Below are 15135 nucleotides of genomic sequence, written 5' to 3'. Positions count from 1 at the left end.
CTTCTGCTGCCCCCCCTTTCCTACTTCTGTGTTTGGTATTTCCCTGTCCAACGACCTGACTGTTCCCTAGCTTTTGCTGTTCCCTTTCGCTCTTGTGCCTTGTGTTTCCACTCTGCCTTCTTTTTTTTTACCTTTCTGTGGTTCCTCTTGGGGTTTGACCACCCTTACTAAATTGTTTTTGTAGAGTGAACCATTTGGGGAAGAACTCCATTCCTATGGTGCGGATCCCTCTCCCACATTCTTCCTTCCCTGCCATAGCACCTTCCTGCCCCCTCGCTAGGTCACCAGCATTTGTAGCCAGTCTGCGTGGTGGAGCCGTTATGTATCCATCTGGCTGAGCCCCCTGACAACACAGGGTTCACACTTCTGGTACCTGAGATGTCACCACCTCGTGCCTGCTTAGGGGTGATTGCTAGTCTTTTTGGGGCACTAGAACTCCCGGCAATGAGCACCATGCCAGGCAGCCCTAGCCATGGCTGGGTGGCACCCATGGGGTGAGCCCCTGATCAGAGTGGGTGGTACCAGAATGGACACTCTGCATATGATGTGTGCTAAGCTCCATACTACTGGCCACTCTTCTGGGGCCATCTCTTCAGACGGTAATAGATCTCTCTCTGCTCATACTTTTACTTCCTCGGTCTTACCCTCCCTGGCGACTACATGTGAGGAGACAAATCTTCTTTGCAGTGACTGTGGCTCCCTTTCCATGAGGAGAGTCCTTGCACCCTACCGTCCAAGTGTGTGAACTGTTCTGACCCACATTCTCCTCACTCACCAGATTTCCTGATTTATAAAGAGGAAAGGAACATTCAGGTATTCAAAACTCTTCAAGTGTCTATCCTCCTCTGTGGCCCAACAGCAATCTGACTGTCTCCACCCAGTATCTTTAATGTCTACCTTTGCTTCTATTGTGTCCTTTCCTCACCTTCCTTCCTCCCTCCCTCTCTCCCTCCCTCCCTCCCTCCCTCCTTACCTATGTCCTGTCCCCCTTCCCTATCCTCCTCCCTGGCGGTTCTCATTCCTTTCCCTTTCGAAACCATTCCTTGTCCTCAGCCAGAGAAGAAACCTTCTTCTCTAACAACACTCAGGGGTGAGGCTTCGTCAAGAAGAAGATGATGATGATGATGATGATGACTTAGGAAGAGGCCCCCTCCCGCCAACATCCCAGGTGATGTCGCCCCCTTCCTCTCCATAAGGATCTGATCTTACATGCGTGATGGATGTCACTCCATCCTTACCAGCGACGAACACTGAATTGGCACAATGATTAATTCTGGCCTGTTTTTTGTCCATCCGCCCTCTTGTACTACTTTCCTCCAGTGGAATTGCAATGGTTACAATTGTCACCTTCGGAATTACAATCTCTTCTTTTTCTCTACTCCATAGGTTGTGTTGTATTGGAGGAATCTGATTTTGTGATACTCATTTGCCGACTCAAAGTTTCCAAGCCTTCTGCTGGAACCATGTCAGCCCTTTGCAAGCCTCTTGTGGTGACTGTACATTGGTCTGCACAGACATTGTTTACTTCCTGGATTCCTCTTCATACTGCGCTGGAAGCGGTGGCTGTTTGGATCCATTACAACTCTGTGGTAATGATTTGCGATCTTTACCACCTCTTCTCTGGGCCTGCTAGCATACACATCTTTGGTGCATCTTTCGTCCACAGTTCTGTCTTGACCTATCACAAGGTCCAAAAGTCTAGGCTCATCCTGAGGCCTTCCACCCACAGTTCTTCTCCATTTTTGATGCATTTCGGGGTTCAAAAGTACTCTATACTGATGGCTCAATGGGTGCCGGTGAAGCTGGATTTGCTTACATTAATGCAGGATGTCATGGACTTTGCTTCTTGCTGGATGGCTGCAGTGTTTTCACTGCAGAGTTGGTAGTCATCTCTCATGCTCGTGTTTATATCCATTTCAGCACTGGTGAGTCCATCCTCATCTGTAGTAACTCTTTGAACTGATTTACAACCTCTTGACCAGTGTTACCTTCACCATTCCTTGGTCCTGACTATCCAGGATTCCCTTTTTATCCTTGGACAACATGTATGCTCCATTGGTCTTTGACTGGACACCAGGTCACATTGGGATCCCGGCGAATGAACTCACTGACAGTCTGGCCAAATTGGCTGCTAGCAAGCCACCTTTTGAAATCATTATTCCAGAACCAGAGCTGCAGTCAAGTTCTAAGGATTAGTAATAGAGAACAGCATACTGTGACATTGCTGAACATACTACAGGCAACAAAGGAAACCATGAATTTGTGGGCCATGCAAGCCTCTTGCAAGGTCTTCACCGTCCTTTGCCAGCTCTGCATCAGCAGTACTTGGCTGACTCATGGTCATCTCTGTTGTGATGATCCTCCTCACTATCATTGTGGTGCCCATTTGATAGTGGTCCACATTTTGCTGGGCTGTCCTAACTTAGCTGCCTGTGGTGGACTCTAAATTTTCCTGAGTTGTTATCCCTTGTGCTAGATGTGATACCTCAGTGCCTGACCTGATTTTACAGTTTACTCATGAAGCAGGTTTTTACCATTCTCTCTAAGCAAGGGCACCGCTGCCTTGTTGGTCTATTGAGGAATTGGCAGGATGCCCTGTTGCTTCCTCTGGCCCATACGAGCAGTGGCTGTCTGGTCCTGGTGATTTGCCCCAGTCTTTGCCCTACTCACTCTTTTGCTCTTCTTCCCCCTTTTCATGTGTTCTAATTGGCTTGGTGTTCTTCCTCTCCCTGTGCTTCTCTTGTCCTGTCTGTGTCAGTAATCTTTTCTGAGTATTGTAGGGTGGGGTGTCTTGTGTCTTTGGTAGATTTGGGGGGGGGGGGGGGGGGTGTATGTCCCACATTGCACTTTCTGACTTTGGGGCATCCAGCTGCTCCCTGGGCAGGGCACCTCGCTTCCATTCTTCTTTTCTCCCCTTTTCTTCTAATTTGTTACTTTCTCTACGCTTTATTGACCTTTGGTAGACTGGGATTTTTTTCCTTGGATTTCTTTGGTATGCAGTTATTTTGACTTTCCTGTTCCAGGTAGATGGGACTGATGACCTCATAATTTGTTCCGTTCAATCAGTAAACCAATCAACCAACCAAAAGCCCAAGGAACTTCCATCACAAAGGGGGAAACCGAACCAACAACTAATACAAACAACAACAAATGTAATTTAAATGTGAACAGCCATCAGGTGATGAGCCTGTCATCTCGAAACTGGTGACAGTCCTTTTTGCGTACATAAATTGCATTATTAACATGGCTGGTTGCTGTTTTCTCCTTTGCAAGATTCAACATTTACGTCCCCACTGAGTTTAAATACAACTAGTCAACTTCTGCATCTTCCTCTCATTCCATCTAGGTGTGTGATGCAGGAAAATGAGTGCTTAAATGCCACTGTGCACCCTGTAATTAGTCTAGTCTTGTCCAGTGATCCCTATTGGAGCAAGGCATATAGGGGATTTGTAATATAGGATAATCCAAAAAGAAGGAATAAATTTCAGCTGTTGCCTGCATATGAAGCCTTAAGAAGTTGGTTACTGCCCAGTGACCTAACAGAAGGTGCAAATTTTCATTTCAATTCTCCGTGATATGACAGAGAGCACTTTTTCCAAATGACTCATCTTTGCAAATGAACTGACGTTTCATCTGTGTATTGGCTAAAGTAAACCACCATAGTGTAAAAATGTGGTTATCATAGTGTAAGAATTTGGGTCACAGAATCCTGCCATCATCATTGTACACAAAAGACAGCCACCAAAACTGAACAAGTGCTGTGCCATTTCTGTTCACAAAATTTATGGGCCTTTCTTTTTTGCAGAGGAAACTGTGATGGGAGTGTCATACCCAGACATGCTGCAAAATTGGTTGTTTCCTCAACCTACAAAGATTCCAAGGATTTCATTTTCATTCACGTCAGTGTCCCACCTCACTTCCATCTTGAGATGTTGTGGTATCTTAACGACACCATCCCACAATATTGGATTGGAAGAGGTGGACAAGAAGATCTTGTTCATTGCTTTTGACCTCCCAAGTCACCAGACCTCACACCTTGCAATATTTTCTGTGGGGATACATAGAAGACAGAGTCTTTGTCCCACTTACAGCAATTACTCTTCAAGAGCTGAGAATCGTATTCTTGCAGCTGTCAATTCAATTAAGAGGGACCTGTTAATTCGTGTGTAGAATAAGATGAACTGCCATTTCAATGTTTCTTGAGAATTGCATGATGCCCATGTTGGGTGTATGGTATATTGTCTGTGTAAACATTAAACTTTGAACTGCCCTCTATCCAGTGGCATGCACAGTGTGTTTCTATCTGCCATAATATGTCTGTAATAAACAACTAAAATCTGTTCTTTATCTTTGAATCAGCATGTATATTTTTAAATTCCTTACCTAATGCTGCTTCTTGACACTTTTTAAGTAGTCTCTTGCAGTTTAGTTGATGTCTGTATTGCCGGCTGCGGTGGCCGAGCAGTTCTAGGCGCTTCAATCCGGAACCGCGTGACTGCTACAGTCACAGGTTCGAATCCTGCCTCGGGCATGGATGTGTGTGATGTCCTTAGGTTAGTTAAGTTCAAGTAGTTCTAAGTTCTATGGGGCTGATGACCTCAGATGTTAAGTCCCATAGTGTTCAGAGCCATTTGAACCATTTTTGGTGTCTGTATTTAAATACCTGTCACTTTTTTTTAGCGCCTCCTTTACACTCTCCTATATCAAACTATAAACATACATGGTATCCTTCTTTGTATATGTTCATTGTCTCATGGTAGTTCTATTTGGTATTGGTCTCCACAACTTAAACAGTATTCTAGGAGAGGTCACATGATTGTTTTGTAAGTGACATCCTGAACAGATTGATTGCTTTTTCCTAGTACCCAAACGATGTAGTCTGCCCCCCTGCTTTACCTACCTTTTTTTTTATTTATTTACAATTTTACATTTCTCAAACAATAGAGCTGCCAATGTTTGCAACACTACTTTGTTATGGATAATTGAATCATAGACAACATGCCTGAGATTAATATTGTCTGCCAGACTATTAATATACAACAGTAATTAGAAAGAGTCCTGAAGCATTTCCTGCGACATGCCTGAAGGTATTTCTATATCTGTTGGTGACTCTCCATTTGGGGTAACAAGCTCCAACCTCCCCAACAAGAAATTTTCAGCTCAGTCATAAATTTTGTTTGATATCTGTTACCATTGTTCTTTCATTAATAAGTGTTGGTGTGGTGCTGAGTCAAATTCTTCTCAAAAGCCAAAAAATATTCCATCTACCTCACTGACTTGATTATGGCTTTCAGGATATCATTTGAGAAAAACCACAAGCTGGATTTCACATAACCATTGTTTTCAGAATCGATACTGACTGGCATGGAGGACATTCCATTTGACATACCAAATTATGTTTGAACTCAGAATATGTTCTAAATTCTCTAAAATTCTACAACCTGTGGAAATCAATGATATTGAATAGTGGTTGTGTGTCATTTCTTCTATACTTCCTTTTTTCCCCCTAAGGTAAGTCTTTCCGCTCCCGGGATTGGAATGACTCCTTACCCTCTCCCTTAAAACCCATATCCTTTTGTCTTTCCTTCTCCTTCCCTCTTTCCTGACGAGGCAACCGTTGGTTGCGAAAGCTAGATTTTGTGTGTATGTTTGTGTGTCTATCGACCTGCCAGCGCTTTTGTTTGGTAAGTCTCATCATCTTTCTTTTTAAATATATTTTTCCCACGTGGAATGTTTCCCTCTATATATATATATATATATATATATATATATATATATATATATATATATATATATATATATATATATATATATATATATATATATATATATATATATATATATATATATATATATATATATATATATATATATATATATATATATATATATATATATATATATATATATATATATATATATATATATATGCAATGGCTTCTACTATTTACTCTGCATGCATTACTGATACTGTGCCTTCTTAGGCAATTTTTCTCCAGTTGCAAGGGATAGTGAGTGCCCTTATCATTATTCGCTCTCCTGTCTTCCTTTGAAAAAAACTCCTGCTAGAATGATCGTTACTATTCCTTGCATTTCCCTGCAGTAGGACCTGTCACCCACGATAATACATAAAGCTAATTCATTATATACACATTGTCTAGGTTTGCTATAATATTGCTACTGTCCACCAGTTAGCCTGATTTATTGCAGTCCTAAACACTGTTGATATTCGTTCAGTGACAGTGATGAATATCAACAGTGTCGAAGATTGCTATAAGATAAGGTGACTAATGGACAATTACAATATTTACATGTTGAGGTAGAGCATAAGAGCAGTAGGGAATTGTGGAATACTGTCTTGTTTATCTAAAGTGATCTGTCCCAACTTCGGAATCCTTACCAGTATTACTCTACTTCCAGTGTAATTCCTTGCTTGATGTGAACTCTCATACTGCCCCATTCTCACAGACATATTAAGTTTTAGGTATTGTCTGGTAGAAAAGGCACAAAAATATTATTTGGAAGCAGATTACTGTAAGTTACAAATTAATTTACCAGTATCTACTAGGGCCATCTTTCAAGATTTTATAGAAACAATTAAAGATTTTTTGTGCAAATCATCTGTGTGTGTCATATATGTTCAGATCAATTCTGGAACTATTTTTCTGTTCTGATGTTAGTACCTCAGAACATGGATCTGAGTGTTTCATATATGTTCAAATCAATTCTGGAACTATTTTTCTGTTCTGATGTTAGTACCTCAGAACATGGATTTGGAAGGATTCAACAGCTTCTTGAGATGATGAAAATCTCTCTTCAAACTTTTTGTTTGATATAATGGAATAAAGAGATGTCATCATGCAATAAATCTGGTGAACACAAACAACAACGCCCCCTGCAGGTCCGGGGATTACAATAGGCCAGAGGTATTCCTGCCTGTCGTAAGAGGCAACTAAAAGGAGTCACACACGTTTTGGCCTTTATGTGATGGTCCCCTGTAGAGTTTGACAATTTTTCAAAATTTCTGTGAACAGCGAGCCAATTGGGGAAAGGGCATCCTACATGATGCACCATGTCCATCATGCCTTGAGATCTTTAGCCCACTTTCCCGCCATCACACTGCAGTCCAGCTCATTCTCCATCTCTTGGGTGAGGGCGCTTTCCTGGGTGCGTTTTCCACCATGCACTATGCAGTGTCGTTTTTTGTGCCAACAATGACCATGGACTTCTTTGCACCTCATATCCAGCACGGTAGCCAGTCTGTTGTGGTGGGGCTGCCATATTCCCTGTTGGTTGTAGCCCCCTGACAACACAGCGATCGCTCTGCTGATGCTTCCACCATTAACTCCCCACGTATGCCAAGGAGTAGATGTCCGTCATCCTGGGGGATCTGGACTCCCAGCTGTGGCCATCCTGCCAGGTGGCCTTTGCTGCGGCTGGGTAGCACCCATGGGGAGGGCCTCTGGTCAGAGTGGGTGGCATCAAGGCAGATGACAAGCGATGAAGCATACCACATCATCACTTTCTGGTGATCAAACACCAGCAGTCTCTAAGCATTCCAGATCTCAGTACAATGCAAAAAAGTACGACCCTAAATCACTCCCCTCCCTGGCCACACCATAGAGGAACACCAGACTAAGGATGACAGCAAACCTTATTCACCCCGGTACCTCGTATGTACAAGAACTGATGGGAACTCCTTTGTTTTGAAGAAGCCACACTTTTTTGTAGATCATTTAGAGGACAAGTTTGGGGAGGTGCAGGGCTTGTCCAAAATGTGATCTGGATCAGTCTTGATTAAATCAGCATCCTCTGCCCAGTCACAGACTTTACTCGCTTGTAACAAGTTGGGTGATGTCTCTGTTACCATCACACCACATAAGAGCTTAAATATGGCCCAGGGTATTATCTTCCACAGGGACCTTCTTTTGCAGTCCGACAATGAGCTGCATGCCAATTTAGAGCGGCTAGGTGTTCATTTCGTGCAGCACTTCCATCGGGGTCCAAGGGATAATCAGATTGCCACTGGTGCTTTCATCTTAGCCTTCGAGGGTAACACCCTACCCGAGAAGGTCAAGGTGATGGTCTACCACTGTAATGTCTTCACATTGCGATGCAGTGCTTTAAGTGCTGGAAGTTGTCTTCCTGCTGTACTTCCAGTGTCACATGTCAAGATTGTGGACATCCATCACATCCCAATAATCCAATTTGTCCCTCCTCCCATCTGTGTCAACTGTGGAGAGCATCATTCACCTTGCTCACCAGACTGCAGGATTTTACATAAAGATGGGAAAATCATGGAGTACAAGACCCTGTACTTACTGACCTACACTGAGCCTAAGAGAAAATATGAGCGCCTACATCCTGTGGCTATTATCTCATCATACACCACCGTTATGAGAACAGTTGTAGCCCCATCAGTTCCACTAATTCCAGTCATCTCTCAGAGCCAGATGGCTACACCTGCCCCCTTGATGGTGGGGGGTACTTACCCCCTGTTGCTCTCATACTACCTGCCTCGGGAGCATTGCCCCCTCCCCTCCACTCCCCCCCCCCCCCCCCCACAACCTTTGGGGACACCAGTCCCCACTTCTCAGCCAGAGAAGCGTAAGTCTTCTTCAGCTCCTCTCACCAGGAAGGGGTCCGTTGGGTCACTCCCTTCTCAGGTTTCTGCTAATGGGAAAGATGACTCCCGCTAGTGGCTGAAGTGCCCAAAATAAAGCTGGTCTTAGGGCTTCACGATCATCCCCAGTTCCGGAGACTGAATGAGGAAGCTCTCCCAGCCAGAGAAACCCAAGGAGCAGCGAGAAAAGTCAAAAACGAAGACCCCTAAGACCAAGGTAATCGGCGGAGGCACCCACACCACTGCTACCTACACGTTCTGTGTCTGTGGATAAGGTGGAGGTTCTGGCTGGACCTTCAGACACAATGGATATAGACTGCTCAGGCAATAAGTTGGTGGCAGCAGGTGACCCTGAGGCAGAAACTGTCTCATTGAATGTTCCATGCCTTCCCAGTCTCACCAGGACATCATCCTCCAGTGGAATTGCAGTGGTTTTTTCCACCACCTGGCTGAGCTACGGCAACTGTTAAGCTTTACACCTGCTTGCTGCATTGCCCTCCAGGAAACCTGGTTCCCAGCAATGCAGACCCCTGCCCTCTGTGACTATAAGGGATATTACAAGAACCGTAGCAACTATAATTGAGTCTCTGGGGCAGTTTGTGTTTATGTCCTAAACTCAGTCTGTAGTGAAACGGTGCCCCTTCAAACCCCTCTTGAAGCTGTGGCTGTCAGAATTAGGACGACACAGGAAATAACGGTCTGCAATGTATATCTTCCTCCAAATGCTCCAGTACCCCTGAATGTATTAGCTGCACTGATTGATCAACTCCCTAAACCTTTCCTACTTTTGGGAGATTTTAACGCCCATAACCCCTTGTGGGGTGGCACCTTACTGGCCGAGGCAGAGATGTTGAAACTGTACTCTCTCAGTTCGACCTGTGCCTCTTAAATACTGGGGGCACCACACATTTCATTGTGGTTCATGGTAGTTACTCATCCATTGATTTATCAATTTGCAGCCCAGGACTTCTCCCATCTATCCACTGGAGAGCACATGACCTGTGTGGTAGTGACCACTTCATCATCTTCCTGTCACTGCCCAGTGTCAGGCCTATGGATGCCGGTCCAGATGGGCTTTAAACAACGCAGGCTGGGAAACTTTCACCTCTGCGGTCACCATTGACTTTCCCCCGCACAATAACATCGATGTAATGGTTGAGCAGGTGACTACAACAATCGTTAATGCGGCAGAAAACACGATCCCTCAATCTTTAGGGTGCCCCCGATGAAAGGCGGTCACTTGGTGGTCACCGGAAGTCACTCAGGCAATTGAGGAGTGTCGGTGAGCTCTACAGTGGCATAAGCGGCACCCTTCCCTGGAGCACCTCATAGCCTTTAAGCGGCTCTGTGCCCGTGTTTGTCAGCTTATCAAAAGACGGAAGCAGGAGTGTTCAGAGAGATATGTCTCAGCCATTGGGTGCCATACGTCACCTTCCCAAGTCTGGACAAAGATCAGATGTCTTTTTGGGTACCAGACCCCAACAGGTGTCCCTGGCATTAACATCAATGGCATCTTATCTACTGACACAAACGCGATTGCTGAGCACTATGCTCGAGCCTCTGCATCAGAGAATTACCCCCAGTGCCATCATTGCAGTGCTTAACCCCAATAAAAACCCGCTTGATGTGGATAGCTGTCGGCCCATCAGCCTCATCAACGTTTTTTGTAAGCTGCTGGAACGTGTGGTTTGTTGGCGTTTGGTTTGGGTCCTGGAGTCATGTGGCCTGCTGGCTTCATGTCAGGGCAGCTTCCACCAGGGTCGCTGTGCCACTGATAATCTTTTGTCCCTCAAGTCTGCCATCTGAACAGCCTTTTCCAGATGCCAACACCTGGTTGCCATCTTTTTTGATTTACGTGATTTACGAAAAGTGTATGACATGACCTGGAAACATCATATCCTTGCCACATTATACGAGTGGGATCTCCTAGGCCCGCTCTCGATTTTTATCCACAGTTTCCTGTTGCTTCATACTTTCCGTGTCCAAGTTGGTGCCGCCCATAGTTCCCCCCATATCCAGGAGAATGGGTCCCACAGGGCTACGTATTGAACGTATCTCTATTTTTAGTGGCCATTAATGGCCTACCAGCAGCTGTAGAGCCATCTGTCTCACCTTCTCTCTATGCAGACGACTTCTGCATTTTGTACTGCTCCACCAGTACTGTCGTTGCTGAGCGGCGCCTACAGGGAACCATCCACAAGGCGCAGTCGTGGGCTCTAGCCCATGGTTTCCAGTTTTCGGCCACAAAGTCGTGTGTTATGCACTTCTGTTGGCATCATAGCATTTATCCGGAACCATAACTTTACCTTAATGACGATACACTCACCGTAGTGGAGACATATCGATTCTTAGGACTGGTTTTCGACACCTGATTGACTTGGCTTCCTCACCTCTGTCAGCTTAAGTGGAAGTGATGGCAGCAACGCAATGTCCTCCACTGCCTGAGCAACAGCAACTGGGGTGCAGATCGCTCCACACTGCTGCAGCTCTACAGAGCCTTTGTTCAATCCCGCCTTGACTAAGGGAATGTGGTTTATTGTTTGGCGGCACCCTCAGCACTGCGTTTACTCAACCCAGTGCACCATTGTGGCATTTGCCTAGCAACAGGAGCTTTTAGGATGAGTCCGGTGACCTGCGTCCTGGTGGAGGCCGGAGTCCCTCCATTGCAGTTTAGGCATGCACAATTGCTCTCCAGTTACGTTGCACACATTTGTAGTTTTCATGTGCATCTGAATTACCATCTCCTTTCCCCCATGGCGGTTCATCTCCCTCATTGGCGGCCCAGGTCAGGGCTTACAATTGCAGTTCGTGTGTGATCCCTTCTCTCCGAACTGGAGATCTTGCCTTTACCACTTATACTTGAGGTTCATTCACAAACACCTCCATAGAGTACAACTAGGCTGTGGTTTCACCTGGACCTTTCACATGGCCCTAAGGATTCAGTTAACACTGCGACTCTCCGCTGTCATTTCCTCTCGATTCTCGACATGTACCGGGGCCACGAAATGGTTTACACCGATGACTCAATGGCTGATGGTCACGTTGGCTTTGCCTATGTTCATGCGCGACATATAGAACAGCACTCCTTACCAGGTGACTGAGTGTTTTTACTGCAGAGCTGGCGGCCATATCTTGTGCTCTTGAGCACATCTGCTCATACCCAGGCGAGTCATTTCTCCTGTGTACTGACTCCTTGAGCAGCCTACAAGCTATCAACCAGTGCTACCCTTGTCATCCTTTGGTAGCGACTATTCAGGAGTCCATCTGTGCCCTGGAATGGTCCAGTTGTTCAGTGGTGTTTGTCTGGACCCCAGGTCACATTGGAATCCCAAGCAACGAACTTGCCACAGGCTGGCCAAACAGGCTACGCGGAAACCGCCTATGGAGATCACTTCTTTGAAACTGACCCGTGTTCAGTATTACACTTCAAGGTTTTGCAGCTTTGGGAGATGGAATGGTATAACCTCAGTACGCACAACAAGCTGTGTGCTGTAAAGGAAACTACGAATATGTGGAAGACCTCCGTGCATGGCTCTTGCAGGGACTCTGTGGTTTTCTGTCGGATCTGCATTGGCCATACGTGGCTGACGCATGGTTACCTCCTCCGTCGCAAGGACCCACCTCGGTGTTGCTGTGGCTCACGAATGATGGTCGTCCATCTCTAGCTGGACTGCCCGCTTTTAGCCACTCTGCGGCAGACTTTTAACTTTCCCAGCACCCTACCTTCGGTGTTGGGCGACAATGCCTCAACAGCAGCTTTACTTGTACGTTTTATTCGTGAGGGTGAGTTTTATCATTTGCTCTAAGTTTTAGCACATGTCCTTTGTCCCTGTGTGTTCTCCACCCTAGTTCTTTCAGGGTGATGGTTTTAATGTGTTGCAGAGTGGCTGGCTTTTCCTTTGTTATCCTCATCGTCTGCCAGTCATGGTAACATCTTTTCTTGTTTTAACCTCTTCTACCTGTTCCTTGCATCTTTGTGGTTTTCGAGTCTCCTTTTGTCCATTTAAGTGTTTGTTGCCCTTCAGTCGTTCTTGTGGTTTCTCCTTTCATTCTGTTTTCTGTTGTAAGTGTCATTGTCTTATTCTCACCCTTGTGGCATTGTTTCCTTCAGAACAAGGGACTCATGACCTCATAGTTTGGTCCCTTCTCCCCTCTTTTAACCAACCAACAAACAACAAGACACTGATTTTTCCCCATCAAACTATCAATTGTTGGATAGCATGTATTGTCATGATTGAGAATGATTTGACATTTTTGCTTGTTTTTCCTGATTTCATTTATGACTTGTGGCAAAACAAATTACTCATTCTCTTCATGTAGGGAACCTCACCCAGGAATATGTTAAAAGATAGTGTCATAGGTCTACCACGGCTATTCCTTAATTAAAAAGTATTTACATTATTCTGTTTTGCATGATTGGCCAGTTGTGCAAAATCTAAACCATGATAGTATCCTAAACCATGATAGTATCCTTCAGCAAAACAAATTGTTGGACACTATTCAACATTAACTGATTTTTGACCCTTTAAGGCCAAGCAATACTTGCAACATGTCCAGTTGTCCAATGTGACCACAGAAACCTGCTGTCATTGGAAGTGGTTTCTGGTTTTGGTTCATCTTGGGATATTGAAACAATTGGTTGTTACATATTTTCTGGCTTGTAAAAATACATAATGTTTCGCATCCTGTTACAATGTAGTATATAGATTTTGCATTCCCTTAGTCAGACCTCTTCCCTCCCTCCCTCCCTCCCTCCCTCCCTCCCCCTCTCCCTCCCCCTCCCCCCTTTTTTTCTTTGTAGTGATTAATAAACAGAGGCTTCTTTTGAAGCTTTGGTTAAATTGTGCAGAATTGGTTGAAAACAGGTATTTCTCACAGACAAATGTTCAGGTAAAGTTGAATGTTCTGTAGTTTTCAGTATGCGTAAAGATACTACCTCTGTCTCACAATAAGTCTTGGGCCAATCGTCTCGAGTCATGTTGCACAAAACATGAATGTTTCTTTGGAACAACACAGTTTGGTCAACATTCATGTAATTTATTGCTTATACAAGATGACTATGACCAGATTCTGCAATTGTACCATTTCAGGGGAAATAGGTGGTTACCAAAAGTTGAACAAGACAATTTTAGGCACTGTTGTTTAGTTAGACCATAAAAAACATCATAAACAATTATCCATCAAAAACCTTCAACTGTTTCTTTAAATGCCCCCAGTAAACAAACTGCTTGTGTACTGTCATTGTTGTCCGCCGCTTGTGGTCTCGCGGTAGCGTTCTCGCTTCCCGAGCACGGGGTCCCGGGTTCGATTCCCGGCGGGGTCAGGGATTTTCACCTGCCTCGAGATGACTGGGTGTTTGTGTTGTCCTCATCATTTCATCATCATCCAGGAAAGTGGCGAAACTGGACTGAGCAAAGGTTGGGAAATTGTACGGGCGCTGATAACCGCGCTGTTTTGCGCCCCACAAACCAAAACATCATCACATCACACATACTGTCATTGTTTTAACAATAATAAATGCGAAATTTTAAAGCAATACTAATGTCACACCTCAATAGCACCATCTAGTGGTCATTTGTGTAAACTTAAAGTCACACTTCGATTTATGGTTCACTTTTCAAATAATCGTGCTTTGTATTTCCTAGGCATCCGGAAGATACTCTAGAGGAATGTAATTGCATTAATCATTAATTTCATTTTCTAATGTGACACTGTCAATGTTTTTCTTTATATGTTTTAATGTGTTTCCTGATTTGTCCTTTGTTCCAGCTTGCACCAGTGCTACGAGATGTAGAATTACTATTAGAGCTCCTCACAAATTTCCTGTTTGGCTCAATAAATGTGAAATCAGAGGCATCTGAAGCAGGGATGGCAGATCTAATTCATAAAATGTGGGTTTGGTTTTCATTTCAGTCAGCATGTTTATTAAAGGCCCTCAAACTGATGTGTACATTTACAACAGATTGTGTTTCTGGTAAGTATTAGTGTTCAGAATTATGCAGCTGCTGCTAATTTTTGTAAATGTGCTATGCTCAAAATAATATTCAGAAATAGATATGAAGGTTGTTCACCAAAATATGAAGCAGATTTAGTTACCAAACTTACAAGTTACTAATATGAGTCATCCAATGAAGATGGTATTCAGTAGCCAACAGGTTCAAAACTACAAGTTGATTATTATAGCTCAGTTATTGTACCCTTTTGACATGCTCTCCTCCATGGTTCCACCCCAAATACATCTTCTCTCCCGCTCCTTACTTATCTCCACTTCTGCTCTCCACCCTCTCTTCCTCCCCTTCCTCTCCATTCCTCACCTACCCCCACCCATCACCTCTTTTGGAATGACCTTACCTGGAGTGGGTATGATGCAGACATGATATAGAATACATGGTAGTATTATGCCTTTTCAAGGTCATATTTATTGAGAATGTCTCACTAATAGCCATACCTGTGTGACAAGAAGAGAACAAGCTACTGTTGTTTATAAGAATGGTTAAAGATCTGAGTCACAG

General features: G+C 44.3%; 1 protein-coding gene across 1 annotated transcript in view; it reads left to right on the top strand.

Annotated features, from left to right (window-relative positions):
* Positions 1-15135, top strand: part of LOC126176097 (rotatin) — a 443859-nt gene that overhangs the window by 384998 nt on the left and 43726 nt on the right. The window contains 1 exon segment of the mRNA XM_049923237.1: positions 14393-14597. Coding sequence (XP_049779194.1) covers positions 14393-14597 — 205 coding nt within the window.

This window comes from Schistocerca cancellata, chromosome 1, assembly GCF_023864275.1.
Source record: "Schistocerca cancellata isolate TAMUIC-IGC-003103 chromosome 1, iqSchCanc2.1, whole genome shotgun sequence".
Classification (NCBI taxonomy): Eukaryota; Metazoa; Arthropoda; class Insecta; order Orthoptera; family Acrididae; genus Schistocerca; species Schistocerca cancellata.
This window is presented reverse-complemented; position numbering and strand designations above follow the sequence as displayed.